This window comes from Calypte anna, chromosome 5A (assembly GCF_003957555.1).
Source record: "Calypte anna isolate BGI_N300 chromosome 5A, bCalAnn1_v1.p, whole genome shotgun sequence".
Lineage (NCBI taxonomy): Eukaryota > Metazoa > Chordata > Aves > Apodiformes > Trochilidae > Calypte > Calypte anna.
The window spans coordinates 25707040-25731744 of NC_044251.1; the positions used below are offsets into that span (position 1 = coordinate 25707040).

General features: G+C 38.9%; 2 protein-coding genes across 8 annotated transcripts in view; one reads left to right on the forward strand and one right to left on the reverse strand.

The window, feature by feature from the left end:
- Positions 1-10928, reverse strand: part of PTPN21 (protein tyrosine phosphatase non-receptor type 21) — a 40663-nt gene extending 29735 nt beyond the window's left edge. For 2 of the 3 annotated variants that reach the window (XM_030452358.1, XM_030452357.1), the window contains exons 1-2: positions 10529-10928; positions 6660-7030 (exon numbers count right to left, since the gene is read on the reverse strand). In XM_030452358.1, coding sequence (XP_030308218.1) covers positions 6660-6839 — 180 coding nt within the window. In that variant the 5' untranslated portion in view covers positions 6840-7030; positions 10529-10928. Of the gene's footprint in view, positions 1-6659; positions 7031-10528 lie in introns of those variants that run through there. The other variant, XM_030452359.1, reaches the window with a different exon arrangement.
- ZC3H14 (zinc finger CCCH-type containing 14) overlaps positions 1-24705 on the forward strand; it is a 977341-nt gene that overhangs the window by 940975 nt on the left and 11661 nt on the right. Inside the window, exons 1-6 of one of the 5 annotated variants that reach the window (XM_030452365.1) lie at positions 15113-15290; positions 16055-16097; positions 19686-19800; positions 21923-21963; positions 22293-22488; positions 22837-23005. In XM_030452365.1, coding sequence (XP_030308225.1) covers positions 15255-15290; positions 16055-16097; positions 19686-19800; positions 21923-21963; positions 22293-22488; positions 22837-23005 — 600 coding nt within the window. In that variant the 5' untranslated portion in view covers positions 15113-15254. Of the gene's footprint in view, positions 1-15112; positions 15291-15547; positions 15635-16054; positions 16098-19685; positions 19801-21922; positions 21964-22292; positions 22489-22836; positions 23258-24705 lie in introns of those variants that run through there. The other 4 variants (XM_030452360.1, XM_030452363.1, XM_030452362.1 and 1 more) reach the window with 4 other exon arrangements.

A 24705-nucleotide genomic window follows, 5' to 3' on the forward strand; every position in this document is an offset into this window, starting at 1 on the left:
TTCTAGGTCATTATAGTAGTGCTAAAAGAAGAAACAGCTTGCTGAGAAATTCTTGAATATATTAAATAACACCTTTTTATTTGAAAAAAGTTATCTTTCAAAAACACATTAAAAATTGAGCTTTACTTTTTACAGTTCTCATCAGTTTGTACATCTACTTAGTGTACTTTGTTGTTTCTCATCTTTCATAATTTGAAATGGAATCAATGCAATAGTCCTTCTCTGTACCAACTGCTTGGTTATGAGTTAGCTACAACTAACAACTGGGTTTCATTTTTTTTTTCTTAATATGGATTAGTCTTATCCCATATATAATTCTGTGTTGGATCGAATCTAAATTTAATTGGTATATATTTGTTATTTTGATTAGCAATATTTAAAAAAATGTTTTGTTTTAATATGGAATCTCAGGGTCTGTTTTGGTCCTAGTTTACACTATTGAAAAAAAGAAATGAAATTACAGGTGTATATGCCAGTTATCAGATGTGTGTAATCTTTTCACCTGAGCTTTACAGCTCCTATTATGATTCCCAAACTCAACTGTGCCTTCCATTTTTTGGCAATATAAAGAAAAAAATTATGTTTCCTAGGATTTTCAGACAACACTATTATTGCCATTCTTTAAAAGAAATAAAATAAAATTTAAAAAATAATTCCATATGAAACATCAGACTAAAGGAAAGCAAAACAAACACTTTTTTTTTTATGGAATCAGGGAGAACAAATAGACTTTACCACACATTCCTCTGAGGCAGAGCAGTGCTCAAATTTTACTTTGAGCTTAGATATTTCATTATACATTTACCAGCTATTTTCCATGTCCTATACTACAAATCTTAAAGAGCATCTCAGGTTACAAACAGACTAGAAAAAATAATTGTTTTCTAATTCTCAGTACAGTTCCTGTAATTAATGCAGTCCACTACTTGCCTCAATGGTACCATACCCTGAGAAACCCTAAGATACAAGGTAAGAAATGTAAAAACAAATAAAAACAACAAAAAAAACCAAACCAGGATTTACAGTAGAATGCAATCAATATATATCCAGACTTTTCCTCTTTTATACTGGTACATACAAAAAACACAAAAAACCAAAAAACCAAAAAAACAAAACAAGCCATAAGACTTTCATGAACAGCAAACTGAAAACTGATAAACACTGCCATCAAAGTTACAAAATCCAAGTTATCCCAAGAGTTCCGCTGTGTCTAGCTCTATATATGCTTGGCTACACAACAGCTCCTGCCATCAGAATATGACTTTAAATAAACTGCATGCAGGAGAACTGGGTCAATAATTTTTTGCTTTGCATGACTGCCAGATACCAAGTGAAAGGTTTACCCTATGGAACTACAGAAGGTGACAAGAGAACCTGAGCATTTTGCAGAAACTCCACTCCTAACCTCCTCCACAAATCTTCCCAGTCTCTAGGGAAAAAGGATTTGGAGTCCAGCCTGGACTTGCCAATGTACAAGATCCAAGACTTCCTGGAAGTGGTGGAAAAAAAAAACTGTTGAGCCTTGCCACGTACCAGCTGCCAAGTGGAAAGTTGCACTCCTCTACATACTACCAAGGCCAAATCTTCTTGCAGAAAAAGGAGGATTGCTGGCTAGCCACATAAAAATCCCTCCCTTTTCCCATCCTGAAGCTACTCACTTTAGTGTACTTTTGCTTACACTATTTTTACTTTTCTAGTACTGTCAAGAACGTCAGCTGCAGGAGGGAGCATTTAGCAGAGTAGCTATACAGACATACAGAGAAGTCAGCCTTTAGTTCTTTCATGTTAGAAACCATTTTTTACAACACACAACCCCTCCCCCCCCCAGTTATTTTCTCCTAACTACTCCAATATGGGTTTTACAAATGTTTTTTAAACAGATCAGTTGCCAACTATAGCTCAAAGAAAAACAGCAGGCATAAGAAATAAACAAACTAATTCAATACTTTGCAAGCTAATCTGACATACTCTAATTTATTTCAATCAAATCATTACACAAACCTAAAAACAGCATGTTTAACAATCTTCAGACATCTTAAGTTATATCCTGATGAGCAAGGCAGATTCAACTGATCAGTACATTAGACGAAGGCAAACACAATTTTAAAAACTAAAGAGCAACACCTTTACAGTGCATAGAAGGCATTATATCCATGACATATTTCCACCTCTTGCAGAAAGAGATAAGTTATCAACATAACCAGAAACATATGTCTTCTTAAACCATTTTACTTCTTCCCACCCTTAACCAAGGACTGATGTACCTGCTTTTTGACTCACAGCTTACACAGCACTGATGGTAGAAGTATCATTCATCACAAGCATCCCATTCATCAGAAGCTTAAATTCTGATTCAATCAAAACAAAATTTCAAAGTAGTCTGAAAATACCAAACTATAAACTAACAGCTTTGCTTCCAAAGAAAACCTCTTCTACCAAAATTAGCATGAGCCTGTATAGCAATTCACAGACACTGGGACAGTGAAAAAAAAATAGAAATAACTGGCATATTCAAATTCTTACTAAAGTGTATATATATATATATATATATAAAAGCTATTGAAACCAGGCTTTAGGCTTCCAAATTACCACTATTGCTTTCATGCAAAAACCTTAATTCTATGCTGTTCTCTGTAATACGATTGAGTGCAAATCCTATATCTGAATGTATTGGGTTTTATACCTGGATGTATTGGCACTACAGTAACTGCAGCAATTACTGATTTTCAGCTGACTGTTCTGTCCTTCAGTTTATCTTGGTTCCTAAATTACGATTACAGCACACTTATAATTGTTTTACATGGAGTCAAGTCTGTTTTTCAATAAAGAAGCATCTTTACAATTAATCAGATTACACAATGAAGGTTTGAATTTTTATGTACCTTCTTCCATGACAATTTCTCCTTTTCTAATTTTAAGGAAAACTTGGTTCAGAGAGCCAACCATACCAGTTCAACTATGAGCACTGTTTCTCCTCTTATTTCTCCAAGCATCAGCTAAAACTTTGTCAAGACTTTGATACAAGACATAAACATAATTATGTTAGTGACACCCCTGTCATTACTTGGAGCAACTTTTATTTGCCAGTCAGTATGTTTACCGACACTTGTACATGTAAGAATATTTAAGGTTGTGCTTGGTCTCCCTTTAAAAACATTCTTTATGTATTCAGAACACATTTAACAAACCACTACTCTGAATTAAAGAGGTTTTCTTGTGTGTTTTCTTCAACAAAGAGCTGATATTTTAGAATTCAGAGCAAAATTTTGCATCATAGTTCAACCATTTCTGAGGTACTGTTTCAGGACTTCAAAATTATTCAGGATCTGGAAAACCCTGATTCCTTCTTCCCTCATGTCCAAAACAAACCTAGGAACTTACATATGCACAACACACACTGTCGCCAGAAATTCCCTGCCATTACTTCTTGCACTTGGGCCCAAATCTCTACCACATATCTGCAGATAAGTCAGACTCCGCATAAATACAGAATCAGAATTTTCCCCTTTGTTCTAGTTTAGAAATGTATTAGAAAGCTAAAATAAAAGAAGATTCAGCAAGACAGGTAAATCAGTTGTAACATCTCCTGCCAAACATCCCATGGATATCTAATCTTACAGATATTTTAAAAACACTTGTATATTTCCAGGTATTTAATTTGTATACTCATGCCCTAGATACAAGATGAGCATTGCTGCACATATTTTTTTAAGGCAGTTAACAATCAGAGCTCTCACTTTTTCGAAACTTGTATTTCCAGATCTACTTTCTCCAACAAATACAGCTTTTTGCATAAATCAAGTTTGGTTATATCTCTCTCACAGGATAAAAGGCAGGCTGTGCTACAGAGGGTAAATAACTTATGTTCCCTGTTCCCTTTGGCTTCCTTCCCCAGTTCCTCAGTTTAAGAGAGGAACACCCATTGCTGTTGAGTCACACTCTGGGAATACCAAAAGATATTCCTCGTCATTTAAAGCATTTATTTCACTTCTCTGTAAAGTATACCATTCCATTAAAAAATACCGTTGTCAACATAAGTCAACATACTTAAGACTTACTATGTTTCCACACTAGTATACAACTTGGAAATTGAGAAGTACCAAATGGAAAATCAAGAGAATACCAGTGTTTAGCCACACAAAACATAATTTGAAGACTACTCATTTACCAAAAGATGTGTTAAAACAAATGTCTTTAAAAATGGCACAGCACTAATAGTGAGCTGTTCAAGTCCCTTTCCAATTTCAGTAATTGCAGACTGCATCAGAAAAAAGAAATATTTGAAAATTTTACCGTTCAGTGATTAAAAATTTAGAGATTCCCCTCGCATCTTCTGCAATAAACTGCAATAAACTGTTCTGAAGGTACATGGGGAATGCACGTCATAACTGTGTAACCCAAAACGGATGCCTCAGCTCTCTTTGGTATTCAAATAAGCATTTGTACTTTCATGTTTAGCATTTTGAATTCCTACTTATCCTTTAAGAGTGTTTAGTGCAGTTACCATCAAGGAGTAATGTTTTTGTAGTTTTGAGCAAAGTGCAGAGCTAATTTTTCTTTCTGAAAACTTTCTACTAAGCAAGCAGTCAGAATGATCCAGTATCTGCTTGGCAAATCTGACTATTTAAAGGCAGAATAACAATCTTTGAATCCAAACTCTGCAAAGTAATTTATATCCCTATTTTCCTTTCCCTTTTATTGCAACACACTTTCTGGCCAAAATAATCCATGTAAGAATGTATGACAGAAGGAATCTGCTCAGAGTTCAGTCGTGTACTGTCAACTCCCTTAGTCTGATATATGACTCTTGAGAGACTTGCCATCTTTCTCTTAAAAAAAAAACCACCACAAACCCAACAGAATTTTAGGCATAGCTCCAAAGAGATAATGAATAATAGCTGAAAAAACCCTGCATCTCCAGTGCTCTGTTACTAGTTCAATAAAAGCTAGTAGTCATCATTCAGGGAGACAAAGCCTTTGCATTTTGCAAACCAAATATGTTTAAAATTCTTTACCTTCTGTTGACTTAGCAGTAACATCTGAAAGTCAATAGATAAAACTGGAAAACTCCATTCAGACTACAATGACTGAATTCTAAATATATGGTATCTGATATGTTCTAAGGCTACAACAGTAGATAGATTCTCCCTTTGCTAGAAGCAGCAAGATAAAAAATATGTCATACTGTTGCACAGCATTGCACTTTTCCAAAACAACTGTACACTAAAAAATATTTAGTCTACAAGAATGCATATTGGGATTGAAACCAACCATATTAAACTAACACTTAGAGATGAATGAATTCACATGGACTTAGTTTATTTTTTTCCAAACAAACAAAAAAAAATTCTGAAAACAACTGACATTTCCTACTGGGAAAATCTACTGTAATGCATTATTGAGTCCTGAAATTTTTTTTGTCAACATTTAAGAAAAGTTATAAGCAGTTACCTTTGCTTGACACTGAAGAGAGAATATTTTACAAAAATCACAGTTATTACACAACTATTATTTTCATAATTACTCCTATTTGGTTACCTAAGTTCAGGATTTTCATCCTGTATTTGAATCTCATATTCAAAACATAGCAGACCACATAAAAGAGCAAACACATCTTTTCCAGAACAACATTAGCAACACTAAACTTTTATTACAAGTGTTCTCTCTCCTGCCCTGCAAAAATACACATGATGTGACAATTTAGACTACAAAAAGAACTCAATCTTAAAACTTTAGTGGGAAATGTCCAGTTACAGAGGACTGAAATCATTCAACTTCTGCAATTAAATCCAAGTGTGTTCAACAAAATTATAAAACAATAACATTGTTTTGTATTGGTTCATATGTTGGTAATCTATGTAGATTTCTGAAAACATTATGTAGGTCAGCATTTCAGAAGTAATTAACTCAATACAGGAGATGTATGATTAGCTACTAAATGTGTGGAACAGATTTGCAAAAGGAATCTTCAGAATATTAAGTAAGGGGTTTTTTTGTGAAAAGGCATGTTACACAGATACATACTAATTCAACTAGTGCTTAGCCTGTCTCCTCATGAGGCCAGCACTTTATCTACATGACTATATGTTTGCTCCAAGACAGGGTCTGCAAACATGTTTGTGGTATTTGAACAAGAAATACAAATAGTTGGTCACTGGCACACTTATCACATTTCATGCTTTACATTCTTTTCTCAGCACTAATCCATCAAAAAAAAAAAAATACATCCACACAAACATTCTCTTCCATACCCTTAGCTAAAAATTGTTTCAAATCTTGTGCTAATTCTTAACCATGCTGGTTAGGCAGGATTTTTTTGTTGTTGTGGTGGTGGTGGTGGGGTTTTTTTTGGTTTTTTTGTTTTTTTTTTTTAGTAGCACTTTCAGAATTGCCAGGTTTAAAAACCAGTTGCCTTGTTTATCACTCTTAGCTTCTCTTCATTTCCACTTCTCACATGGCCTCCCCTATCTCTGTAACAGAATTTTTTCCACTGGTTTGGAGTAATCTAAGTCTCCAACAAGATGAGAAGGCGAAGAAACAAGGGGGACATGAGATTGCTGCTCCAGTAAATGAACCCATTGGCCAGCTGGTAAGGATTCACCACATTGGTCACCTAGCACCAGGAACAAAATTATGCCTTCACTCAACATTTCACTTACCTCCCGCAATTCAAGCCTCTGAGCCACTGCTTCCAGGCTCTCCTGGCCCGTGCTCTCCACCGACAGCGTGAACTCCACAAACTCATTGTTGAGCAGCTGGATCCGGGCCACCAAGCAACTCTTGCTGGATACTGTGTAACGTCGAGTTCGTTTCAATTTTAACCCAAAAGGTAGCGGCATCTTCTTTTCCCCTCAGTGATGGTTGCTGACAAAGAGCTACTGCCAGCAGGACCTTAGAGGTCACAAGTAGCTATTCCCCTCAAAAGGTAAAGAGCTGTAAAGTCTCCAGAGATCAACCACCAGCAGCAGTATCCATTAAAGACAAGCAAGTTTTCCACCAAGAGACAAGTAGAAGGGGCATCCAGTGGATCCTAAAAAGGAACAAAAGAGAATGGAAAAAAGAATCAGAAATACTTTTACTGCAAGAAGAACGGTAGCATGGGAAAAACATGTATATATACTTTTAAATCTAAATAATCAGTCTCCTTTTCCAAAAGGCAGAGCTGTTATCCATTCAAATAATGATATAAGCACCAGAGTTTCTGGTTTTTCCACAGACACCACCAGTCTTTGGCAAGTTGAGTTTTTCTAAACTTGCAAGTGAATAATGACTCTTAACCAAATGCAGCTGCAATCTCTTAAAATGAGTATTTCTAAACTGAACCAGTATTTAAACAAAATACCTCTATGAAGTCTGGGTTGCCATCAGTATTTCTAGTACTGAACCTAATAATTTTAAGAGCAGACCCAGCATTCTGGTTTGTTTTTCTGAGTGGCTCTGCAGCCTCTGTCTCTATCTGTTGGACTGAACACAAACCCATGCCCTGTAAACATCTAAGGGGGGGGGGAAAAAAAGAAAAAAAAAAAAAATGGCAGGAAGAGAAGCATTATAGCTCTCACCTTAGCCATTTCCTACCAGATAATTAAAATCCAATTCCTCTAATTAATTCTCCCTGCATTACAGGCTAGCCATACCATTATTTCTTATGCTAAACTACTCTACGATGTTTCAGGTGACGCTTTATGCAAATTCTGAGAACCATTTATTTTTTCTAGTTTTTCCTTGAAAAACGTACTTACTCCAGGCGTCAAGGTAGCCACCCATTTCCCCGCCTTTTGCAAACACCCTCACACCTCCTGTCAGCCCCGCTGACACACGAGCTTCGCCTTTCTTCTTTCTCTCACTGCGTGCACCTTAGCCTGAGAAACTGGTCCCTCTCACTAGTGCTGGGTTTCAGCAGGACACGCATGATACAAGCGTTCTCTCCACACAGGGTTTTTTACTTCAGAAGAAGAACGAGGCTGGGCGCTGCGGCTCTCTCTGAGGCGAACGCGCTCCGCACACTCGCAACCAAAGCGCCGTGGCCTCCGGCAGCGGGGCGGCCCCACACTCCTCGCACGGACCCACTGACGGGCCGGCAGGGACGCGATCCCCTCCCCGCGCAAAGCGGCGGGGCCGGGGCCGAGCTGAGGGAGGCAGCGGCTCCCGGGCCGCAGCAAACCCCGTGCTTGTGGCGGCTGCTCCCTGCCCGCAGCCCCGGGCCGGACCTGAGGGCAGCACCGCCCGCGCTGTGCTTCTTCCTCTCATTGTGAGGTGCGGCTGGCGGGGGAAGCTCTGCCTGGGGTCCTCTAGTGGCAGCGAAGCACCGCCTGAAAGGGAGAAACAACCACCTGCGTTTTTTTCTGGCTGGTATGTATTAGAAGCACATTTCAAAAGGCATAATTTGATTTCTGGAGACTCTCAGAATTACTGGACAGGAAAAACACGAAGAAATTAATTTATTTGGAGTGAGGGAATCGGAAGTGGTTTTCCTAGCACACCTGGTTTTAAACTCAAGGGTATGGCTGTGAACAGCCACAGACTACTTTTACATTTATATACCTACCTCGAAATTTAATACTACCCAACACAACCACAAACTCTCTAGGTTGAAAACATCATATCATGGTCTTTACTCCCTTCTCAGCAGCAGGACAAAGAGGAAAGAGAGGCAGAAAGACACTAAAGGCACCAAAACAGGGAGAATGAGTAGGCTGCACAGCATTTTTCCTCCATGACATCTTTGCAGCCCTACTCCAGAGAATAACCATAAGGGTATTTCATGACCACATTTCTAATAACCTGGAAGCAGTTCTGCCATCCTCCAGGATTCCCATCCTCAACAGATATTATCTAAAATCCTAATCAAGAAAAGATCTGGCACAGTAACAACAGATAACTATTAAGTTTCCCTGGAAAAATTTGGGATATACTGGGACTCCCCACTTTATTACTTGCCCTGTACTTTAATGCTCCAAATCCTGCTGTCCTGGAGCAGCATGCAGGGAATGCTCTACAGACAGAAGCCTTTAGTTTCCTGCCCACTGCCATCAGAATCTCTCTCACCCTGGGTTTATTCCTGGCAGAGTAACTTTTGGCTGACTGACCTCAGCTCACGTCCCCAGGGTCGATTTTCCAATACATTCTTTGCACAGTTATGCACTTTCTTTGGTGATACAGCAATGAGAGAAACCAACTTAACTCATCTTTTTTGAAAGCTGCAGTCAGAAGTGCAGTGCTGTTTTCATCTCAGTTTTTATGTAGTACCACTAACTATGAAACACTGTCAAACTTTTCTGCCCTCCCCAGGCCCTTAGAAAAGGATTCTAAGGGCATGAAAACAAAATATTAAAAAAATCATTAACCAGAGGCTGACCTGATAAGTGAAATTTCCAGACCATCTAATAGTGACATTAGGCAGTTTCAGACTTTCTGTTAATTTGCTATGCAGACCAGTCACAATGCAAGCATAGGAAGGAAGTTTAGAGAAGAATTTTCAGAATGTGCCGTAAGCATTCTTCACATTATGATCTGTTGTTTGCATTTATTGGTCTACTAAGCATTTACCCTAAATAATTTCATTTTAACCCAGTACACGTTTCACGTAATTTTCATTACTTCTGAAACACAATTATAGTAGGGAAAACTTCAGCAGCTAACTTCCAGTCCATGTCACAAAAAACCAGATTAAAAAATATATATAAATTCTTGACATATAATAAATAGTGTAGAATAAAGGCAAGTTTAATGGTTTACACTTGGGGTGTCATTCAGTAACTTCTGCTGCTAGCCATGTGTGTTTCTTGCAAACACAGCTGTGCTGGTTTTATTCAGCACCTGTGCAAGCTGCAATACCAGGTGCTCTCCAATTTGCCTTCTACATTCCTTCAACTTTGGACACAACTGCATTGTTATAAAGCTACTTTAGCAAAAAGTAGCCAGAAATTCCATACCCAAATAACAACCTCTCCAATAACAGGCCTTTATTTAGCAAACCTCCAATTTTCATTCAACAGCTAAAAATGTCTTTAGCGGACACATTTTTCCTTTAACAGTACTTTAAAAATGTAGATTCAAAACTGTTATATTAGAACTTCAACAACATGGCTGTGACTGATGTACAATTACTGAGCACTGTGGTATCTTTCCCCCCTGCCTACACCTCCTGCTCCCCCCTCAATAATTAGCAATTTACTTTACACAGATTTTTTTAAACAGACCAAATTAAAAACAGCATGCAAAATAAAACTGCAACATATGATGGTGAAAAAGGGTTCCTATTATTTAAAATTCTTAAAATACATATAGTTATTTCAGAAGGATTTGGAGAGCAAAAAAACCCCATGAAAACTCCACCCTCCCCTTGTTTTACCAGTTAATCTTTGACATGACTGTTGGACTGAAAGAGCAGCAGTAAGAGCACATCTCAAACCTCCCCCACCTCCAGAAGCGCAGTTCTAACTTTACTTTTCAGAAAGCAAATTCTTTAAACTCCTCAGGCTTAGGATACACAGAAGCTTTTTTACTCTGCCTGCTGTTTCCCCCTTACCTTGTGCAGTGATCCAAAGACACCAAGTCTCGTTTCACATATGTGTAGCCAAAAAACTCCCAAAGTGATCCAAGGCGTTTTCTCCCGGGGCCATCTCATCTGTATTCCTCAGGAACTTACTGTGTTGCTCTTGTCTGCAACAGCTGCTATCTCGGCTAACCCACCTTCTTCTCAGATCACTCATAGTGAAAACATTCCTCACTTCCTGTCTCAAAAAACTTGCTCTGGATATCATTCCACTGGGTAAAGAGCTGGGTGGTGGAAGAAAATATTACAACAAAATAAACCTGTGCCAGCCAGCTCTTCAGGCAGCCTCCTTCACGTGATGCTGTGCTGCATGAGCGCAAGCTGCGTTCTGGGGAATATTTTCAAGTCAGCCGTCCCTGTGCACCTCTGTGTGTGTGTGCATTTAATTTCTTTTCCTGGAGGCGTTCCCCTCTCTCTAGCCATGCGGAAGGATACGCTGAAAGAATTAAAGCAAAGGCCCGTATGCTTGTAGCCCATTACCTCAGAGAGTTGGAATGCCTGGCAGGGAGAATGTCAGCAATGAACAGCTGCTTCTCTGGCTATAGGAGCATTACAGAAATAGGGGTTACAACAAATACCAGGCAATCCTTCCTTTTTTAAATCATAGGATCATCTATTTTAAGCCTTTCCAATTAAGGCGAGTGTCTGACAAAAAATCCTGTTGGTTTTATTTTCATACAGCTTGGAAATGTTTTCAAGGTTTAACCCTGTCTGTCATACTAAATGATTATGGACATACATTTATGTATGCAGCTGAAACCGAAAGTTTCACAAAGTTTCGTAATATACACAGCGAGAAAAGTGCAGTCTAAAGACTGATCTTTCAGCCCTTGTTTGGAATTAAAAGTCCAGAAGGTGTCAGTAGAAATTATGCCCTTAATAATAGCTGTCTTAGTAAGCATTAACTGCATATCAATTAAGTAATATTTATGGTGTTCAACCATTGCAAATATTATCTAAAGGGCTGCACTCAAGTCCCACAAATGTATGGAGATGTCTGTGTTTGCACATGTGTGAAATCAGCAATTCTATGCAATTTTGAATTTTATGGTTCTCTACATTGCATGAGACAGGAAAAAGTATATATAAAAATTGAAACGGGTCAAGGCTGAGAAAAAAAGCAAAGAGAGTATGTGAACGCTGACTCACAACTGTAACACTTAGAAAGTGTTTTGGTAATGTAAAGTGCACAAACATGCTACTGTCTGAGCAGGTCTAACCTGCAGATCTGCTATGCAAATAACATGTGACTGAGAAGGATGCTAATCTTGGATGAAATATAAAGGTAATTTTGTACTACAGTGAATTCTGAGTTTTTTCTTAGAGACAATAGCATTTCCTCAGATCAGGTGAATAGTAACTGTTTCACTCCATTCATCAGCCAGTTATGATGAACAGACCTTGATACCAAAAAAAACCCAAAACAAAACAAGTCCCCCACACACATAAAACAAAACAAAAAGCCCAAACCAAAACTAATTCAGGAGAATTTTATATTGAGTAACACAATTTGACTTTGATCTAACCTAAATGGATACCTTTTTCTTATGGTATCTACTCTGGGCCAGAACTACACTTACTCGGTAGAGGAAACTGACTGATACACACTGCATGACAAATTCAAGCCATGAAAATTCAGTGACAGAGGCAACCACTCCTGCTTCCAAACAATTCACACTGGAAACAAGGACTCAATTCTCTTATCTGTCACATTTCCTATTCTAAATCTTGATCACACCCACTTCCTGCCTGATTCCCTGCCTAGAAGTTGCATTTGTCTTACTTTCCATAGTAACTCCATTCCATAGTCTTGCTACATTTTCTTTCATTGCATTTACATTAAACACCTCATCTTAAAAGACACAGCTAGGACATTGGCAATATGCTCCTCTGCAGCCTACATTTTTTAATGTTGAAGCTCATCAAACTTTTATTCCTGAATTATTTTCTTCTGCTTCCTAAAATCCCAGTTCATACCCTAACTTTGTGGGGCTTACACTTTCTCCACTTTATCCTATCTTACTTTTTGCCCCTTCAGCTCTGCCTGCTCTGCTCAAACTATCAGCTCTAACAAAAAGGGCAGAGACAAAGGCATCCACAAACATGTGATGAACTCAGATAAAGACACCTCAATAAGACTCAGAGTGACTGCCTCAGGGCACTACACGGTGCTTCTGCTTCTCCCCTTTCACTCCTCGTCAGCAGTCATGACATGCATGGGTAGAAACACCTGCATCTTTTGCTGTACTCTTTATTCTCTTGTTGAAGATTGTGGGAAGACGAATATCCCACAGCGTGACGCTGCGGCCTTTGTTCTTTGAGCACAAAGAAAAGTTTCTGCCCACTGGATTGAATACTGCCTGCCCATAGTCAAACACGGATAAAACTATTTTGTTCTTATTGACATCTTCCCTTTCTGGGACAGTTTTGATTCTTTTTTTTTTTTCCACCCTGGTCCATGATTGCAGTTGAGTCTATCAGCCAAAAAGGTGAAGGTTGACACAAGTATTCGCCTTGTTCTGATTCTGGGAACTCTGTCCAGAATCAGGTCTTTGCACTGACTGGCAGTGAGAGAGAAAGCTGGAAGTGAGCCAAAGAGGAAGCAGAATCAGTCACCCTGCAGGCAGAAAAGTGGAATGTATGTAAATACTCCTCGGCCTTGTGAATAGTTTTCCATTTGTGATAAAAACATGGGCACCACAACCCAGAAACTACTCACTAAAGGGGCATTCCCAGGATGCTGAAACAATGAGGAAGTATTGTGGAAAAATATACTTACTCACTGGCCTTGCAAAATACTGATTTAATGAACTCAAAAGTCAGAAAACCTCTCACTCTACATGTGACTCTTAAAATCATTCTCTGAATAAATTCACTCAATTCATCACTTCTATGTTTTGGCTCTGTGCCTGAAGCCTCCCTTTTTTTTCATAATTCCACTTTTTATTCGTGAAAAAGCAAGAGATAACTGGGTCTTTGTGCATCATTACATATTTCTTGATGGTAATGGAGATAATAGAAAGTGCTAGAAAAATGAGCATGTAGTATGTCTATTCAATGCTCAAAGCCTGAAATTTCACTTTTGCAAGATTGGTTTTTACTTATAAGGTACTGTAAAATATTGAACCACGTTTTACTAAGTAACCAATTAAGGTTCTAGAATTTTCCTGTTAGCAGAAAACAGGCAGTCCTGTACAGTTCCTATACATAATGCAGTTCTGGACTTGAAGCAATTGGCTCCAGTTGTCATTCACAAAGGATACATAAAAAACCCACAAGTTATTTCTTTCTAAAGTAAATGAAATAAACTCAGTTCCTGTTTCTGTCCTTCCATAATTATTTCTCTTGCTCCAATAATAAAGTAATACAACTTACCTGAAATCGAGATAGCAAAATGTGTCTCTTAAAATGGGATGCTGTAATTAAACTACTGTTACTAGTTGTATCTCACCATAACACCAGTATATTTTAGTCAGATAAACAGCTCAGATCATTACCAATAACTATTCTAGGCAATCTCTGTATGATTGGTTTATATTAAGAGCAATGATGCAGAAAGAGATTAATTTAGATGTTAACTACAACACCAGGAGTTTGTTTTACCCAGTGGCATTAGTTGTAAAAGATCCTTTATCTGTAGGCTGGGACTCCTGTAATGTTACTACTCATTAAATAGCTGAAGTGAAGCTGGGACATTGGTGGAAAAGATTAATGGTATGACTCAAACACTAATTTTCTGCTAACTATTATCTGTCCTGTAGGATTTTTTTCTACAGGTTTTTTCCTTCCTCTGCAATTGTTCCCTTGTGACATCCTTAAGACTACCAGATGCTGCAACCTCTTTCTTAGGAAAAATAAAATTAAAAAAAGGATGTTTTAAGGCTTCTTGTCAGTATAGTGTGAGATCACAAGTCTAAACTTCAGTACTAAACTACTTTTATAACATAGCTCTAGTATGGCATTAAGAGTTACTTTGGTACTTTGGGTATATATACTGGCTTTTTTTAAAGGTATTTAAATCTTGAATTTTTTGGTTTTTTTTTTTTTTTTTTTTTTTTTTTTTAGAAAGTGCATTAATATTAAAATAGCCTTGTAGTTAATCTTATCGTATTGATACTTATTCTAAGCCATATGTCAGGCCTTTAGTAAACTAGTTTCATAAAACACAGGAACGAAGGAAGAGGCAACTAAGAACAAAGTAATGTGAGTAACCAAGAGCAGCCCCTCTGACACGGAGCTATAGAAGGCACGCGGGATAAAACACATCTATTTTCCTTACTCTCGGGCCCAGTCCGTGGCCCCAGCTCGCTGCCGCAGAGGACAGGCCGCAGACAGGGGCTCCGGGGCGGTTTGCGGTGCCGGGCGGCCCAGGGCTCCGGGCAGGACTGTCCGTACCCCCGTTCCCCGCGGCCATCGCCCCAGGGCCGTCCCGGGACAGCAGGCTCCCCGCCGGTGCCCGCCCGCCGCTCCGGGGCTGCGGGGGCGGCGCCGCGGGTGGTGTCGGCTCGGGGTTGGGTGCCCGGCCCGGCCCGGCAGGGGGCGCCGCAGGCGGAGGCCGCGCGCTGCCCAGCGCGACGCTCGAGCCATCGCGGCCTGCGGCGCGAGCGGGTCCGGGAGCCTGCGGTGGGAGGAGAGAGGAGGGAGCGAGTGAGGCGCGACTGGAAGGGAAGGGAGAGGAACGGAGCGGGGCTGCGGGACTATGGAGATCGGCACCGAGATCAGCCGCAAGATCCGGGTGAGAGAGAAGCAGCTGGGTCGCTCCCTCTCCACCCGCGCTGGAGCTCTGACTCCGCTTGTGGGGGGAAGGCCGGGCCCGTGGCTGAAGCGCCGGGCTGCTCCCGGCCTCCCCTCAGACTCGGGGGTGTCCGGGAGGCTGCGGGCCCTGCACCGCTGAGCCCCGTGTTCCCGTCTGAAAGAAGCGGCGGGGTGAACCCTCGGCCGGGCCGGGGCTTAGCGGGAGGTCCCGGCGGTGTGCGGCCTTCGGTCTCGGGGCTCCCCGGGGAGGGATGCCAACAGGAGGGCCGCCGTTTCGGGAAGCGGAGCTCCGAGTCAGCAGTCTTAGCTTGGAAATCCTGACAGGTTTTTTTGTTGTTGTTTTGTGTTTGGTGTTGGGGTTGGTTTTTTTGGTTTTGCTTTGTTTTGGGTTTTTTGTGGGGTTTTGGTTGGTTGGTTTTGTTTATTTATTTTTTTCTTGAGCGTTTTATCAAACCATCCGGGATTCGTTTTCTTTGCATTTTATAAGCCCAGATGGTCTCTCCTTGGACAGTTGGGGCTTGGAAGTTGTCTGGTAGAACCAGGAACTGGTATATAGAATGTGGCAGTGTCTGAATTATCTGGCAGTTCTTGCTATTCTGCTGTCGGTCCCTAATGTTTATATCGTTAGCTGTAGAGAACAGGAAAAGGAGCACAATGAGAAACATTTCTCTAAGTCTCCCACCATTTTGCAGTTAGAAATACTTTGTTGCTCCATCCCTTAAATGCTATTTCATTATTTTTTAGGGTGCTATTAAAGGGAAGTTGCAGGAGCTGGGGGCTTATGTTGGTAAGTTTTCTCGTGTTTAGCCATCTTTAGGTTCATTGTTGTTAGATAGGAAACAACCAGCTGGTTAATGGAACAGCATACTTACTGTTACTTATGGTACTGCATACAGAGGTCTTAAGCATGAGATGAATTATCTGAAGTGCTGGACTAATATGGAAGAAAAAGATTTACTTCACAATCTACGTATAGTCTAAGCATAAGAGGAGGCAGTGTGTGAGCACTGATGTATGAAGAGCTAAAAGGAAATAACAGGTGGCTAACAGTAGTACCCCCTTTCAAGGAGAAATGGTGGCAGGGGGGTTGAAAAAAACACGAAACAAGTGTGTCTGAATTTTTAAGGAGTTTCATTGAAGCACAAGGAGAAACATAAAAAGCAAGATTCTTGTAAATATAACTGCAGTTAATTGTGATCACTCAGTGATGGAGTCAGTCTTTCTTAAACATATTTTCAACAGCCTTGTGAATTCAGAGTGAGATATTTTCTGCTCTACTCAGTGCCTGTCAGACTGCACCTGGAATATTATGTTCAGTTTTGGTCCCTGCTGTACAAAAAGAATGCAAATAGGATGGAGAAGGTCCAGAGAAGGGCCATGAGGATGATTAGAAGGCTGGAGCACCTGCCGTGTGAGGAGAGGCTTAGAAGACTGGGTTTGTTCAGCCTTGGGAAGAGAAGGCTTAGGGGAGACCTTATTATGATGTTCTAGTACTTAAAGGGCAGCTACAAAGAAAATGGAGACTCCCTGTTTACAAGGAGTCACACAGATGAGACAAGGAGTAAAGGGATCAAGTTGTCCTTGGGGAGATTCCAGTTGGACACAAGAGGTAAATTTTTACACCACGAGGACAGTCAGACGTTGGAGTAGTGTCCCAGGGGAAGTGATGCATTCCCTCACTATGGAAAGTTTTAAGTCTCAGTTCAACAGGGTGCTGAGAGATACCGTATAAACAATAATGTTAGAAGGGTTGGACCTGTGATCCTTGAGGTTCCTTCCAACCTGACATTTTATGATTTGTGAAAATTAGAAGAAAGGATATTGATGTAAGACAGAGATAGTTTGAACTAGGAGGTAGAAAGGCTATGTCACAAACTCAGTGTAGAACAAATCTGCAAAATGCAAGAGCTTGACTATTAGGTAAAAACTAAGAGCTACATTAAGCTAATGTTGAAACATATGTAGAAATGAGCTAGGATGAGATTTTATTTTGGGTGGTGACGTGAGAGACATGAGCAGCATGAATGTCTGGGTTCGGTTGTTTTTTCCTAGATTCAAGATTAAAGAGATCTTGCACTTAAGTTTTGACAGCAGTAACTTGATAACATAGTGTTCTGCTGGAAGCAGAATACCTCAGTCCTGCACCAGCATTGTTGTTGTCTGTGATACTTCTTGTTTTTCAGGTGAAGGAAAGGAATTGAGAATGTAGTTCAGAGATCATGTGAGTTGCAGGATCAAGTTCAAAGTTTGTAGTTTGATCTTAAGTTCAACACATTTCCTACTTAAAGGAGGCCATTGTATTAGCAGAATCAAAATGTAATGACTCCCTAAAAAGGAATTAGCTGTGAACTGAAGTTCTGGACTCAGCAGGTGACAAGGAACTGTGTTCAGAATTTTTCATTGTTAGGTGGTCTGTTTTCACAATCTCAGAAGTGATTATGGTAGATCTACCAGATGATGGTAGAATGCTGGAAATCTTTGATCACAACTACGATTGATAAATTCTGTCTCTGTTCTTAATTTCTTTCTGTTTCTTGTATTCAGAAGGCAGTTCCCAAGATCGGCAACATACAATGGCTGCAGTTTCTTCTCAGTCAGCTTCTGAACTTACTTAAATTACTTGGTATTCTTCATTGCCAAGTCTGACTTCCTTTCACCTCTTTTTTGTTTTTAACCACTGTTCCCAAATTTATGTAATTTTTCAGGTTTCTTTTCTTGTCCAGAGTATTTTGGACAAATTTCCAAGTAATGTTTTCAAAAGACACTCTACTTTATCTTTTAGGTAACTGGTAAAAATCTATTCTCCCTCATTCTGGTCTCTGTGAGGATGAGAAAACAAGACATGTTCAAGCTTATTTGTTGTGTAGAACTTAAAATGGAAAAAATAACGTCTGTGAAGCAGAATAATTAAGTACTCATCAACTGTCCAAATTTTCAAGTCTGTAATTTTGCATGAAATTTAAGTTGGCGTAAGCCAGCATAGTCACTGAGAGAAGCAGTTGTTTTCTTGCTTTCGTTCCTTCTTCTATTGTACTGTTAAAGGTAACAGTGCTAACTAATATTTTGGTCTGTATCTTTTTTACAATATCATATGTTGGACCAGGACCTGAGCAGCTGACCAGCTTAAAAGTAGCTTGGCCAGAGAAAGAAAATTCATTCGAAGTTCCTAGAACTGGGTGTCCATTCATCTTATGCAACTTGTAGTTTACATTATAAAAAACCCCAGCCCAACAAACAATACCACCAAAGTAAAGTTTAGGGTCTAAGCTGGGAATGTGTTGTGATTGAACACTTGGGTAGTAATAGAGTGCAGGTGCATTGTGTGAATGTTATTTCTGTTGTACAGATGAATTATTTACAGGGTACATAGACACAGAAGAAAGGCAATTCCTTTGATTTACATTTTAATTTCTATTTAAGATCGTTCATAATTACATCCTTTTCAAGTTGTGTTTAGAACTAACTTGATGAAATGAGTACCACTATTTTAGGGCCTCAGTTCAAATTAATAATTTGAAGTGGATTTCCCAGCAAACTTACTTAGCTGTTGTTATGTTCATGTCATGGAGAGGTATTGGAGAGGATGGAGTGTTTGATTAAACTAAATTGAAATATGTGCTCAAGAAGCATACATAATGCTCTCAAACAACAAATCACCATTCAGCCCTTCAGAATACATCAGAGAAAGGCCAAAATAAAAAAGCCAAACACCAAACTCCCCAAACCTAAATGTATTAATGTCAGATTCCTATCACCTTCCTATCCATTGTGATGAGTAGGCTCACCCTGTGTGTAACGGATGTCTCACTGTGGATGCAAGTGTGTATGTTAGGGAGTTAGAGAATCAAACTCCTGGGACTGCTGTTGTTTTGGAGTCTTTTTGTTTGTTTGTTTGTTTTTTAACTATTATATCAATTGGTGGAGTTAATACTGTTTTGACTTGTGTAATGCCCAAATCACAAAGGGATATGTATGTGTTTGGTCTTTGTAACTAAAAGAAATTTGACAAGGATAAGTTGCTTCTATTTGGCAATATTTGAAGTGATGAAAATTGTAGATGCTTGTCAGTGTTCAAGTAAAATGATATAGACAGCAGAGTTGCTTTCTTTTAACATTGTTCATTTTGTGTTTTATTTATTTACTTTTTAAATGGTGTTTATCTTTTGCCTAGGCTTTTGTGAAGTTGATCTTTTTTATTCCTCATCATAGCTCAGACTTGTATTAAACCTCAGAGGAGATGGAAATTATGTTATTTCTCATACCTAATCCTCTGCTAACCAAACCAAAAAATAAATCTGGTCACATGTTTAAGGATATTTGCTATGTCTTTTATGTTTTATTATATTGTAAAACAATGTATTTCTCTTTCACTTAGATGAAGAGCTCCCTGATTATATTATGGTTATGGTTGCCAATAAGAAGAGTCAGGAGCAGATGACAGAAGATCTTTCCCTTTTCCTCGGAAACAATACTGTCAGGTTTACTGTCTGGTATGTTTGTAAGATACTTGTCATGCTTCTTACCAGTAATCACTTTCTTTAAGTGAAATCTGAGAGTTTAAGAAATTACTTATCTTTCTGTTGTATAAACTAAATTAATCGAAACCAAACTTCTACTTTATGGCTCTATTAAGTAAATTATTGTTAGTCTGTCAACAGTTAGGCTATTTTAGTGCTAGTTAAGTGCCAGAGGACTGGAGAGCTTGCATTCTTTGTTTGCTCAAATGTCCAGTAAAGTTTCTGAATAAAGTGTGAAATGCTTGGGTAAGTGAGGACCATGTATTGGCATAAAAAACAATTGCTGCAAAACTCAGTATGAACATCAGAGGCTGTAATTAGATCTAAAATACTTCTTCAAAGACAAATTCTTTGCTTTTAAGCTAATAGTGCCTGAAATGGCTGTTATGCATGGGGATTACTATATCAAGACTATGAGCAGTGGGTCTAGTTCTGTAGAACATCTTTGACAGGTCTTACTACCAAGTTCCTAGGTATTCCCACCTTTCAGGCTGTTTATTTGTTACCACCACCCACCTCTACAAAACCAAAGCAGAACCCCAGAATTATTGAGAGCAGGACAAATCAGGTGAATTCTTTTGGTGGATTAATTTATGCTATGCTTCATGACAGCCTTTTTTCAAGTTAATCTTGTTTCCCAGTACAGTTTTAAGGAACATTATTTTGTTTTGCATAGATTACAGAAGCACTACGCTTTTTTTTGCTTTTCAGTTTGCTTCCTTCAGAATTTTCATACTGATTTGTTACATTCACTTCCAGCATTCTATGTGACTGGTCATGTTCCTCTATATTTGGCTTGGCACTTTTATGCTATTAAATAGCAGAGAGGAACATTTTATAAGTTCAGTATGTTAGGAAACCATAAGTATTGACAAAAAGTGAAAATTTGTTCCAGCTACTACAATTTGTTGTCAACTGTTAAAACTGATGAATTTCTATATGACAGTGTTACTTGTATGGATATAATTTGAATTTGCTTTCAAATTTTTCAATTCTTTCCTGGCATTTGTAAAAAATACAAGAAAGGAGAGTAGTTATGTATGCAACCCTTTTTTTAAAGAGTACCCAGGCATTTATATTCTCTGTTCCCTCTTGTGGACTGCCTAGGAAAAGTTTTTGGGTTTCACTGTGTTGGTTAGTCACACAGTTACCTTTCTCATAGTAGTTTTGGGAATCAGATCAATCAGTGAGGCTTACAAGTTGATGAGAATAACTGCAATACTGAAAAAACTATTTTGGCTGAATCCAGATAGACAGTAAGAAATAATGCAATAAAATGTAGCAGAAAACACTTTTATGGCTTTGTAAAACTTTTTGGAAAATAAAATAATAAAGATTTAGAGAAAGCAAATTTCAGCAGGAAAGAGAAATCTAGATATTGTTTTTTAAATAGTTATCAGCTACACATAGATATTGTACCTCCTGCTGGTTTTGACAACCTGCTTCAATTCCAAATGCAGTGAATCTTTTATTCTCAATTCAGTTGTACAAATTCAATTTCATAGTGCTTTATAAGATAATCAAGTAGGTATTGGTTAAAAGAATGATAGAAAAGAAGACAAGATGAAACCTGTGCAATAAGCTGAAAGAGAGCTGTTGCAAAAACCCTAAAATACCATTGTCATTGGAAGCTTTGTATGTTTTTATTTCTTTTAAAGGTGACCCAGAATGTTCATATTGTTACGCATTGTGTCTCTGGCTATATGTAATACTCAACAAGATCTTCCTTCCTTGGTTTCGATCTGTGACTGATAATTTGGGTTCATATAGAAAAAATTTCACAGCAGTTCTGTGGCAGACCTGCTGGCTGGCCAATCCCAATTATGTAAATTAATTAAATGGTAAAAATAGACGATGTGATGAATACCTTGCCTGCATGCATGAGGACTCACTGGAGTCAAGATACTTAAAGCCTCCATTTTGAGTTTAAGCATGTATCATTTGATGGAAAGTGAAATCATTTTATAAATGAGATGCTTGTTATGGGTAGGGAAAGGCAGTTGGTTTTTGAAAGCATATTATTCTGAATGTAAGTTAAACTTCTTTTATTTCTCCTTTTTCTCTTGCCTCCTTTCCTTTCCCTCATCTGTTTCAGGCTTCATGGGGTTTTGGATAAGCTGCGATCTGTGACTACTGGTGAGTAAGACAATTAATTTTGAATGAAAGTAGGTTTATCTTTTTTCTGTAGAGCTGCAAGGCTAATTCGTGTCCAAAAAACATCTTTGCTGACTGTTTTGTTAATTTTAAATTTAAATGGTCTTTTGGGTCCTGCCTCTTTAGAAAATTGCTTTATATTTTGAGGCAAAGAGTCCTGGATTTATTTCTGGGTGTGTTTTGCTGATGTTTTCATCTTGTTGTGTACTCAGATCTGTACAATTTGTTGTTTGCAGTTTCTTAGGTACATTTACTGCACAATCTTTATTGCAGTGCTTTGATGTAAAAATGAAAGTTACTTGTCTCCACAGAACCAACTGGTGTAAAATCTTCAGAATCTAATGTCTTTGAGAGCAGCCTTCCTTCCAGCAAAAGCAATTCCTGTGTGACTGATGAGAGGAGGCGTGAGGATATCTTGCCACCTCTTGCAGTTTCCAGCACTCGGACTGAAAGAAATGACTCCAGAGTTTCAACCAGCTCCCAGGAACAAAGGAACACTGCTTCACGGTAAAGCTTCTGGTGACTTCCTAACACAGATTCAGACATGAGGAATTGTCTGACTGTAGTAGTCATTGTGAAGACCATAGATACTTGAAAAGGTCAAAGTATGTTTGAAGAGTAAAGCTACGACTTGTTGCATTAAAAATATTACATGGGGAATTCAGTTCTATTTCTTTAAGCAGAAGATGGGCTTAGACAAATTAACAAAACTAAAAATAGCCATCAGTGTGTTGGATTTGTGTAACCAGTAATACGTTAACAATTCTTCCCTGCTGTCTTTGTTTGAAACAGTTCTCATTTTCCACAACTTCATTTACAGATGAGTTAATGGTTGGCAATGTCTTATTTCATCAGGCAGTCCTGTGAAGATGGTTCTGCATCTCGCTTAACATCCACAGTCAAGCCTTTGAGGGAGCTGTCACCTTCTGAAGCTGTGATTGACATAAAACCTGAACCAGATGACCTCATTGATGAGGACCTAAACTTCGTGCAGGAGAATCCTTTGTCACGCAAGAAACCTATTGTAACTGTAACTTATGGTTCTTCTCGCCCTTCTGCTGAAATCTACCGACCACCAGCTAGCAGGAGTGCAGATGGCAATACACATCTGCACAGATTGTCACAGCAGGGCAGCTCGCAGGGAGGCCGGCAGTTAGGCACGCAGAACTGCAGGGCTTTGGAAACAGGCCAGCTGTCCAAACCAGAAGCACATGGCAGCTTAGGAGGGAGTTACAGACCCACCTCCAAACTTAGTGCTGATAAAGTAGGCAGTGAGGTTAGTACAGTCAAAAACTATTGCAGTATTTTACACTTGCCAGGAACCTAAATTGCTGTGTATGCTTCCAGTAAAATCTTGATGCCAGAGAAATCAAAGGACTCCTGTCACTGATACCAGTAGGTTTGGGATTTCATTCTTTGAGTCCGTTGATAAAAATAGATAAAATAGTTTAGCATCACCACGTGGCAGGTTGCTTTGTCTTAGAGTTAATTAGCATGTACATCTTCATGCCTTATGGAGTTGGACTAAAGGATTGGCACATTTATGTGATGGAGGTGAAGAATCAGAAATAACAATTTTGATCTAGATAATTGGAGCAACATGATACTCCATATGTGCAGTGTAAGTTTCCAGTCTGACACAGTTCTGTAAATACATATTTTTTGGATGCTGTGTATTCATACCTATGCTAGATAGACATTAGTCTCTAGAGATTGGATAAGTTGCTTACCAGGATTACTATCATACTGTGTAGAACCATGGCATTTAAGAACTGTTTGGGATGGGTGTTCCACAAGGACAGACTGAAAGCTGATTGCTTACTCTGGAGGCCAGACTAAGCCAGTCAGGGTGATAATCCTAACTGATAGTTTTAAGGCTAGCCATATGAATTAGTTAAGAGGCCTTTGTGAGAGAAGAGAAGGTTGTTATGGTGCTAGTGTTGTGATAAAGCAGGAATTTTACATACCTTATATTCCAAGTGCATCTGTGTTACTACTTTTGCAGTTTTCTGTCTTTGCCACTGCTTACTTTGAGGCTTTGAGCAACCTGATATGGTAGATGCTGTCCTTGCCCATGAAGGGGGTGTGGAAGTAGATGATCTTTAAGGTGCCTTACAATCCAAACCATTCTTTGATCCTATGATTTTGTTTATTTCATTCTGTGTAAAGGACAAGAAGTTTTATTTGGGAATCTGAGTACTTCACAAAGATAGATGCTGACATCTGTTTTTTGAGATAGGAAGTGAGAATGAGAATAGAGAGGATTCGGTGATGTGTTTAAGGCTCTACATTAGTCTTTGATGAGTGCCAGTCACACTTTTCCTTTGGCTTGTGAGAAGAGAGCTATTTCAGAAGCATTCTCTACAAGTGCTGACCTTTGCTGTATTCTACCTTCTCTTAGACAAGTTCTTTTGCTTTGGGAAGTTTTGCCTATAAAAAGGTCATTTCTGTAGATAGTGAGTTTTTTATTGGGTATGAATCATCTTTATCAGTGTAGTCCAGATCTATCCCTTTGGATATTTCTTTCTCCTTGGAGAATATAGGATCATTTAAAGGGTTAGTGCCTGCAGGAATTATTGACGTGTGCTTGTGTCAGAACAGGAACCTTGCACTGCCTAAACTGGGCCCTCCTGGCTCTGAATAGCTATTAGCATCCTTTGGAATGAGTCATCTTGGTAGAAATCAATCCTTGCACTAATTGGAAATTAACAGTTGATACAGAGG